The sequence below is a fragment of the Synchiropus splendidus genome, chromosome 12, assembly GCF_027744825.2.
Source record: "Synchiropus splendidus isolate RoL2022-P1 chromosome 12, RoL_Sspl_1.0, whole genome shotgun sequence".
Lineage (NCBI taxonomy): Eukaryota > Metazoa > Chordata > Actinopteri > Syngnathiformes > Callionymidae > Synchiropus > Synchiropus splendidus.
Genome location: NC_071345.1, coordinates 11,872,965 through 11,882,993, shown reverse-complemented (window position 1 = coordinate 11,882,993; position 10,029 = coordinate 11,872,965). Strand labels below are relative to the sequence as shown.

The 10,029-nt window shown below is 42.5% G+C and overlaps 1 protein-coding gene across 1 annotated transcript; it reads left to right on the top strand.

Moving 5' to 3' along the window:
* Window positions 1–766: 766 nt before the first annotated feature.
* gnl1 (guanine nucleotide binding protein-like 1) lies at window positions 767–9,148 on the top strand. The gene is made up of 12 exons (XM_053881781.1): window positions 767–1,043; window positions 2,421–2,565; window positions 2,816–2,952; window positions 3,021–3,172; window positions 3,700–3,771; window positions 4,921–5,113; window positions 5,194–5,292; window positions 5,371–5,553; window positions 5,897–6,075; window positions 6,170–6,350; window positions 7,019–7,159; window positions 7,242–9,148. The coding sequence occupies exons 1-12, from the start codon at window positions 971–973 to the stop codon at window positions 7,502–7,504; spliced, it is 1,818 nt and encodes a 605-aa protein (XP_053737756.1). The 5' UTR covers window positions 767–970; the 3' UTR covers window positions 7,505–9,148.
* The last annotated feature ends 881 nt before the right edge of the window (window positions 9,149–10,029 follow it).

The window sequence follows — 10,029 nt, the reverse complement described above, 5'->3', positions numbered from 1 at the left end:
CCTGATGCGTGTTTTATCTGATCTTACACACATTTTCCACTCTTAAACCTGTGTTATCTTTAGATTCATTTCGTCTGCAACTCTCCACTAAGGCACCGTGTGCTTAGAATTTTAATGAATATTAGTTTTAATGTAAATCACAAGTTTTTAAAAACATTGGATGTGTAACTTGAAAACTGAAATGCTACAGACGTTTGTCTCGCGTGTTGAGTTTGCTGGAATGTGCACATTTGACTGTTGTTTACAAAGATGGACTCTACCATCTGGTGGCAGAGAATTCTAACCCATCTTGTCCGTCTTATGCCACGCAGTCCAGATAATTAAGAACATTACTAGTAGTTTTTGGAAACTCTCTTGTGAAGCACTTTAATACGATACGGAGTTAAACTGTTAAATCTTATATGTTGTGTTTGTTGAAGTCGAAGTGCACCAAATGGTATCGTCTGAATTATCTGCAGTCCCGCAGTGCACTAGTGAAGGGGAGTTCGACTCCTCTTGGCGATTCAGATAATTCATTGCACACAATGCTATCGGCTCTCAAAGTAAACGCACATCTAAATGTTTGAATCAATTGGATTATTTTTGTTAAGTGTTTGCTCGCATTTTCTGGGGTGATTTAATTATCAAGCTTTTCTTGTTCAAATAATTTTGTAGACCACCGTTTTATCATGCATAGAGCAATATATGATTTTACATCGTCTTGGAAGCATCTTTTCTTTGGACCAAGTCATTAAGATAATGATGAATTTAATCCTAGCATTGTAATAGTTTCACTTTCGGTGCGTGGTGGATTATGTAATCGCATACGTAGTAAAGCGTTGCGATGAACCAACTCGTTCACCGTCGACACATGACTAGGTTGTGTCGTCACGGAGAAAGTGTCGGGAGTCGAGAAACTTCACCGTGCGAATAACGCCGAGGGAGGAAAACGGTGTGTCGACACACCACGCAGCGTCGGCGTTATTTAAAGATGCCCCGGAAAAAGCCTTTCAGCAACAAGCAGAAGAAGAAGCAGCTGCAGCTGAACCGTGAAAGGAAGAGAGGTGAGCATTAAACCGTTAGCGCTAACGTGCTAGCATTAGCTGCTTTGCCTCTGATGTTTCAAGTAGGCTTTAAAAACTGTGCGTCCACATAGTGGCGAAGTAGAAAAGCACCACAATTAGATGTTGGTTTGTTTTATTATTTTAGTGACAACGCCACTGTATCAAGTAGCCGCGCGATATAACTTGTTCAGTGTAAACAGTTAAACTGATTTAACATGGAGTCACAGAAGAACTGCAACATTGCTATAGTTGAAACATATGTAAAATGGGAATATGTGATGTAGCCTGTATCACCCAATATGTGACTCCTTTCGACCCTACATGAAGGTACAAATACGTGCTCGCAAAATGTTATTTAACGTCGCTGTGTTCGAGCTGCTGTCAAATTTTATGACACGTTCATAATTGTAAGACTATATTGTGGAAAATGCTCTCACAACACCTCAGCATACTGCAAGTGTTGCACAATATTCTAACAATCGAACCACCATAGCTCCTCACTATTGAAGCCCATGTATGATGAATATATAGAACAGGAATGCATATTGATAATATATTTCCCTCAATCTAATGTATGTTCTTTACCGACGCCATTACATTTAAACATGACTGAATGTATTCTATTATATGTATACATTGTCTACTCAGCAATGCCCTAAAGTAATAACAATATATATCATTTTATTCTTGTTAAACTGTGATGTTGTAAACAAATTAGAACACAGTAGGTTTTATTGTACCAACACATAGTGATGAAAGTTTTCATGTTGTCATGTGAAAGGTCTTATCTTGAGCTCAAGAAAATGTATCTGGAAAATGTTAGCCACATTTCCTGTTTACTCATGGAAAAGGCCCTTTTGTTTCTAACAAAAAATCGTCACAACATTCTGAAATGCAGATTATTTTGGAAAGTTTCCAAGCTTCTGAGTGTCAATAAACATGCTACATGTAACTCGTTCTAACGGTTGGTTATGTCTCACCCTTGTCATTAAGAGACTTGGATATTATTTTTGGTGCACATAAAAATGTTTTTTTTTCCCTCAGCTGACTAGTTGAGTAGCTGTTGTCTCGAGGATTTAAACACAAAATGGACCATCAAGTGTTCTTGATACAAGTGTCAAGATGATTTGTGGACATGCAGTGGAATCCAATGCAAGCAGAGCAATAACATGCACACAGAGGCAATTGCAGGCAACAATAACAAAAATGGACCGAACAGTTGGTCGACTACAGTCCAAAATGTCCCCCAAATATCAATATGTAGTTTGGTGAAAGAGCACACTAATGTCCTGCAAAATACATAATGATTTTATCATGTTGTGAAGTTTGGAATTTAAAATAAATGACAAGTCTCTGACCTTGACATCTGTCCTCCAGATGAAACAGGTTCTGGTCCAAGCAGCCGCAATGCAAGCATAGAGCGAGGAGATCGCCAGTCAGACACATCTGACAGCGAAACTACTGATGTTAGGAGAATAAATCAACAACCTTCAAGGAAAGACACGCGATATGATCCCAACAGGTAAATATTAAGTTCATTGTTGGGTTTTTGGATTCATAACAGTCTTTTAAGAATAATACACTTGCTTTAGGGGTGGTGTCTCATCATTGCTGCAGATGGTTTCACAAGTGAAATTGCTGCTTGATGTATTGTCTTTAAATCACAATTATAAAGTTTAACTTTATAATTTATAACACAGCCTGAAACCATGTATGGCTGCATGTAAATTAAGAGGCTCCCATGGAAGGTCACCTTGCTGTGTTCTCCTCAGGTTTCGACTGCACTTTGAAAAAGAGAGTAAAGAAGATGTGGAGAAGAGGAAGAAAATTGTCAGAGAGAAAATTCTTGAGCCGGTCCCCGACAGAGAAATGGAGATGAGCATCAACGATGTCTATCCTGCAGGGAAAGGTTGTCTAATTCACCAAATGTTTGCTTGAATAAGCAAATCCCGAAGACACCATTGTTTTGTCCACCAGGTTTCAGTTTCCCTCGACGGCCTCCATGGAATTATGAGATGACTCGTGAAAACCTCCTGAAGAAAGAGGAGAAGGCTTTTAGAGATTTTCTTGAAGACCTACACTCCCGGAATCCTCATGGAACGCTGAGTCATTTCGAACACAACCTGGAGGTGAGTATCTGGATATTACATTGTATTACATTGTATTGAACGTCCTCTTGTTAAACATTGAACCAGTGTTGCTTGTTTTTTTTTTCATAATATGACATCCTTGTCTGCGCTGATTCAGCTTTATCCGTTTTTTATGTGCACCAGGTGGTCTCCCACTGTATTTTCCGCAGAGTTAAGGTTAGAGTTAGAATAATGTTGCTCCCGTCATTAGATGTTTTTTCATGCAATAGGAGGACAACCTTGTTTGACTGAACGGTGGTATTTGCAGTGTGTCTATGCTTTATAGTTCTGCAGCATGAAACAGCTTTTCACACTGAAGGTAAAGTAGAAGTTGTAAACAATGTGGAAAAAACTGTGTCTACAGTGTGAGAATTAAAGGCTGTTGTTGTAGCTCAGCTTCAGGAGAAGTTGTTTGTTGTTATTATTTATGCATGTTATTCTGGCTTTTCAGCTTCAAGGTCAATGACTGTATTTTTTGTTTTGTTTTGTTTTTTCCGTCCTATATTCTAACTTGAATATCTGGTCAGACCTGGAGACAACTCTGGAGAGTGCTGGAGATGTCAGACGTCATCCTGCTCATCGTAGACATCCGGCATCCTGTAGGTGATTTGTTTAACAAGGCTTGTGTCTTTTGCATGATTCACTCTGAAACATATTTGTGCGGATCATTTCAACTCACTGGTTTGGTATAGTCAATGACTCACTTCACTAAAGAAACTTCCATTGACATTCAAATTAATTTGCTGCTGTTTTAAAATGCTCTTTCATGTGTTCTCTGCTTCACAGTTAATGGAGCTAAAATAGTATAAATGGGTCGAATCACTAATGCATATAAGACTTAGCTATTAAGCTTTAATAGTTTAATCTCCATTGTTTTGGTTTTTGACCACGCTCTCCTGTGCTAATAGAAAGAAAAGCTGTGATCCACTACAGTCGCTCTTTTGCCTGAAAGTCTAATGCTGGCTGTGATAGAAACGTGTCGGGACATGGTGTGCCCCAGCCTGTTGTGTCATGTGGCTGGCTCAGAAGTTATGGCTCAGTCAGGCCGCTGCACTGCACCAGTGATTTCTTTCTCAATATGTAAGACCATTCTTCTGTGGTGATGGGTTTTATTCAAATAAGTGGATTGACAGGGGCACTTGAAATGCACCCAGAAGAGGGCACTGTGGCTCAATGTCCCATTTCTTGCCAGCCCATCCAATGAAGTTATTATTATTATTATTTTCCGGTTTATAACTAGCACTTTTTCACAATTTGGCTGGCCCTACTACTTGTCACAGGTGTTTACAATACATTATATACATATAATTTCACATGTTCTCAAATGTTATTTCACACTGACCAAGAAGTAAACACAACCTACAGCCACGAGAGGGCGCTAGACTCTTTCTAGCTCTTTGGACACACGACTTCGTGTTTCTTTGCTGCTATTCAACCGCTTAATTAGTGTTAATATAATATAATTAATATACCCGACCTATTCAATTTGTATTTTATGCCCTGTGTACCTGAACACCCACGAATGTGTTATGCTACCATACCAAACACAGAGTCATCATATTGTTCTTTATCTTATTATATTAGATTAGATTGCCATAGTCTGCCTTTATTCTTGTTATTGTTATCAGGTACCATTCAAGATAAGATGTTCTGGGTCTCAGAATTGGTTAAATAATGTTTTTATTCCCAAAACTATGGTACGCTTCATCATTTCTGGCACTGCTGCAACATGTTGTGACTCTCAACAGGTGCTGCAGTTCCCTCCCGACATGTACAAGTATATCACAGGTGACCTGAAGAAGCACATGATCCTGGTGTTGAACAAAGTGGACCTGTGTCCTCCGCCGTTGGTGTTGGCATGGAAACACTACATGACCTATCAGTTCCCTAACTTGTACATAGTCTGTTTCACCTCACACCGGGGTCAGGCCTACAGCACAGGTCAGGAGAGGAGGATGTTTTCTCGGCGAGTATAACGTGTTCAGCGACAATAAACCCATTCTGGTTCTCTGCTGCCTTAGTGCTCCAGAAAAAGAGGATGAGGAGGAAGGCCAGCTGGTGCAGTGCCGGAGGTCGATTAGACATCCTGACCGCCTGCCAGGCCATCACTGCGGGACGAGGTCAGCCTTTCGAAGCACAAATATGGAAGACTGCCATCTAATGTTCTTGGACTGGAACCTGCTTTGGTATCTCCACAGTGGAGCTGTCCAGTTGGGAGCAGAAGATCCAGAGAGATTCTCTGGCTCAGCAGCCAGATGACGTATGGCAGGTGGAAAGTGCTCAGCCGGTGATCATGGAGCATCAAAGCGACGCTTCTATGGAGATGAGTAGCCCGTCGGAGGAGCTCTACAAAAATGGCGTCCTCACTTTGGGCTGCATAGGTGATCTGGTTTTCAGTTGTTAAATATCAATACCAATATTAACATCATGTAACCAGTTGAGAAATGAATTGTATGTTTCCCATGCAGCGGTCAGTGCCTGTAAAAGTGGTTCAAGGAAGGAGAGTGGTGAACTTAGCTCAAATTGTCCACCTTAAACTTGATCATTCTGGTGTCTACATACTAAAATATGATTCATTCTTATTCATTCTGTTGTTTTTTTTCTAAATTGAGTTCCGCTTGTTTAGTTATTTGAATTAACAAAGTCAGAAGGGAACAGTATACATAAATATAACTTGTCGGTTTTGACCTTCATTTGTTATTTTTATTTTTTTCATTTTTTTAGGTTTTCCAAACGTGGGCAAGTCTTCTGTCATCAACAGTTTGGTGGGAAGGAAGGTGGTGAGTGTGTCACGGACTCCAGGTCACACCAAATACTTCCAGACCTACTACCTTACCCCCACAGTCAAACTGTGCGACTGCCCCGGGCTGGTCTTCCCTTCGCATGTGGACAGGCAGTTACAAGTGAGTGTTGGATCAATATTGGTCTTTTTAGATGGAGAACACCTGCTGCCGGGATCCGTCACTGACCTGGTGGTTCTTGTTTTGATTGGTCCAGATTCTGGCCGGCATATATCCAGTGTCTCAAGTGCAGGAGCCGTACAGTTCAGTGGGTTACTTGTGCCAGAGGACCCCTTTTATCTCGGTGCTCAAGCTCAAGCACCCTAGTTTAGCTGAACTTGAACCAGGCAAGCAGGGATCTGAAGAGCCTGGTTGGACGGCCTGGGACGTCTGTGAGGGTGAGTGAAGGTCTCGGTTTTATGGATGCTTTGGAGAGTTCAACTGGTGGTTCACTTTCTAGCAAGAGAACATCAATAAGCTTATACAGCCCTGAAAAAACAGTATGGGAGAACACAAATGTATGTTGTTTATTTAGCGCCCAACCTACGTGTGGACCTGGTCCTTTGTTCCCTCTCCTACCAACAAGTTAACATTTTGAAGGTGGCAGTCGCATGATAAGAAGTTGCCAATGAAGTGTTTGACAGGAAAAAAAACTAACGTGTGGACCTGGTCGCTGAAGCAGAGGAACAGAGCTGCATCTAGAAGAAGCAGCCAGGCTGTGAATGAAGGGGAAGGACACCATATAGACAGCTCAAGGAGCCACCGGTGTGACCCACACCTGGGTCAGATCAGCCGCTGATGGGTCGGCCAGATCAACTGGTGATAGGTCGGCCTCAGGCCAGGGTGTATTGTCATCAAAGGGCCGACGCACCCCGTGACCCTGTGGTGCATGACTGAGGATGTGTTGTCACAGTAACAGAGAGACACCAGACTAGAACCCCAACTCTAGCTGTGTTCAGCACCACTATGCTCCAGTATTCTTCATATTTCACGAGTCGCAAGCAAATGTTTCTGAGAACTCACAGACTTTAGTGAAACATCCTCCTCTCCCTGTCGGTGCTCTCAGCCTGGGCAGAGAGAAGAGGCTATAAAACAGCAAAAGCAGCTCGCAATGATGTCTACAGAGCAGCAAACAGCCTTCTGAGGTTGGCCATCGACGGCAGACTGTGTGTCTGCCTGCGTCCACCCGGATACACTTGCTTGAGAGGTGAGACAGCAGCTCAGCAGCTGTGTATGGAATCCATCTGCCTTTCATGGAACCAAATGTCTTTGTTTTTTTGTGTCTACAGAGAACTGGGAGTCTCACCCAGACTTGCCTGAGATCATGGGCCTGCAGGGCCGGATGACCGAGGAGGACGAGTCGAAAAGCAGGGATGTCGACGATGACGACGGTGAGTCCAGCACGGAGCCAGAAGAGGAGCAGGACCGTGACGCTGATGACGATGAGGAAGATGAAGAGGAGACGGTGGGGAATAGAAAGCAGAAGAAAGATCAGCCCCCGGGACTGAGTTGCAACAAGTTCGATGTGCTACAAGAACTTGAATGCGATTGATGACCTCAAGTTCCTCCCATTCCAGCCAAGTCTCCATTCCACTTTCCCCACAGTTCATGTTGTTCACCTTTTAACTGAGTTTTCCTTCCGATACATTTCAATTGAACTTCTGACATCCCTGACATATGCTGCTCACCTGCTCCTTATAGAGCTCCACCTTCTGCATTCAAATGATTTGTGTGTGATGTTGTTTTCTCAGAAGAAATGAGTTTAAACGTCAACGTTCTTCAGGATTTTATTCAGGAGGTTCAAGTCCTGGAAAGTTGCTCCTCTTGAACTCCACTTTTCAAGCACAAGCGTTTGAGGATGAAACGGTACATTACGAGTTTCAGTGAACTGACATCGATGCCTTGCAACAGGCATCTCAACTGCAGGCTTGCTCACAGTTACACAACACTTTGCTTCTTAAATTGGACAACTTTAGTTTTCAGTTCAAGATGGTTTTCACTTTTAAACTTGAAGTGAAAATTGTAAGTGGCCATCAACTCTCACACATAATAGCAGTGCAGTTCAGCCTTTCTGGTCCATCAAGTTGTTGATCTTCATATTGCTTTAAGTGCTTTCAACTACATGGCAGTCGGGACATGAGTAAGAGACCAAAGTTGCAATTGTAATTGGTATTATTAGTGAGAGATTCCGACATGAGTCCAAACTCTTTAACTGAAGTCACTTTAACTTCTCAGAAGTTGCACATGCTTGATGAGAAATATGAGAAACATGGATGTTTTTTTCTTGGTTGGCTGTAGGTGGCGCTGGATTCATTTTGAGGGCGTGCTAAAATGGATGCATAGGAAGCAACATCAATTTAAATGTGGCTTTACAGATCCTTCAGACTGAGCGTGAATGTCCATCAGTTTGAATCCCTCACTCCTGCATGAAGGCGCTTCAGCGACTCCAGAATGATGCCGGGAGTCTGCTACTGTCACTTTTTTGGGCTCAGCATGTTGGTGGTCCGGTACTGACTGTAGATACATTGGCCCCTGACCCCATCGTGCAGTGGGCGACCAACAAGACAATGCAATCCAATTCTCACAAAATAAAAATGTTATTTTAATATGCAGTGGAAAGTATTTTTACAGCATGATCATTTTCATAAATATATTCAGCTCCTTATGAGAATTAATTTGAGTCAGATTTTTCTGAATAAATAATTATCACAGTTAAAACTGTCTCCTTTTAATTCAAAGCCTGCCGTGTCATATGAAAGGATGGTGGGGTGTTTTTTTTTAAGTGGCTTCTTGGCACTCCAGTTTCCTCCCTTCACTTAAGTCAATTTAGAAATAGCTGGATTACAGTCAGGAATAGTGGCCCCTCCAGACGGGGGGTGGCGAGGGGGACCGCCCCTCTTTTCACTCACCCCTAAAGAAGTCCTCCACCACTGAGCGACAGTTGTACACCAAAGTACCCTAAAGGAACTCTCACCTGCACATGTGGAACAATGTCTTATTCTTGAAAGAAAACTTCATGGGCCGTCTAGATTTCTCGCTGCACTGTTTTCCCCTGGTGTCACCTTGGTCATTTAATAAAAAGTGGGGGAGTTCCCGCTCTCTTGGTGCGGAGCTGGCGGAGTTGTTTCAGATTTGATGAAATGTAAAGCACATGGACTGAATTATCGCCTTCAAAATAAAAAAAAAACAAACTCATATGTTGGACATTTGGAACGCGTCACTGAGAATCCTGCGAGCAGTTCCCAGGACTTCAGGAGATCCTTGACTATATTTATGCTCTTGGCACTGATGGAATCCTGCTGTTCTATTGACTATGACTGAATTATGTTGTTATGTTTTGGGCTGGTGAGTGGCGCTGAGGTGCCTTCGATGTTGAGTTACGGTTTGAAGGTTTTGGGAAATCCCCTCTATTTGGACACAACCATGACCTTTCTTCACGTGCAGTTGAGCACAGGTTTGTGTTCACAGTAACAAGTCATTGTGTGAGACTTTTCTCTCACAGCTACGACATAAGTTCAAGGCTCTCAAACTGACCCACAAAGAGGCCGAGGTACTTGCCGGTTTTTGTTTATTCTCATTCTACAACCCAAACTCTCTCTCCAGTGCTGTGGGTCTCAAACTGAAAAGAAGCAAGGTTTGTTAAAACAATTGCTTCAGCAACAGGGCTGTTTTGGCTCTTCTTAAAGACGGTTTATAAGAGTAGAAGATGCATAGAGGTCAGTGGAAAAGCAGAAGGCTTTGACAGTCTTGGAGAGTTGTCCCTCACCTTTGACCTCCCTGATCCCCACAGGGCGTCCAAGTGAGCCGATACTTGGTTACGTGATGCATCCCAGACTTCAACTCCAGTGTTCCGCAGGTGAGGTTGAGTTTGAGACACCCTTTTGAATGTCATGTAGAGATAAGGGCGGCTGAGGCACTGCCCCATACTGCACAGTACCTGCCTAAAGTCGTCCGGTCAGTTTACTTACTTTATTTTTTTTACTTTATTATTTTTAATCAGTTCTTCTGCTTCCTATAACACTTATATATCACTTCAGTGAATACCTACCCGGGTAGTTCAAGCTGCGGGCGCATATG

What these genes read in the sequence shown, in the direction of transcription:
- gnl1 (XM_053881781.1), top strand. Translation starts at nt 971, where the DNA reads ATGCCCCGGAAAAAGCCTTTCAGCAACAAGCAGAAGAAGAAGCAGCTG. An exon ending in GAACCGTGAAAGGAAGAGAG is followed by an intron (nt 1,044 to 2,420) that starts GTGAGCATTAAA and finishes TCTGTCCTCCAG; the next exon opens with ATGAAACAGGTTCTGGTCCA. An exon ending in CCTCACTTTGGGCTGCATAG is followed by an intron (nt 5,554 to 5,896) that starts GTGATCTGGTTT and finishes TCATTTTTTTAG; the next exon opens with GTTTTCCAAACGTGGGCAAG.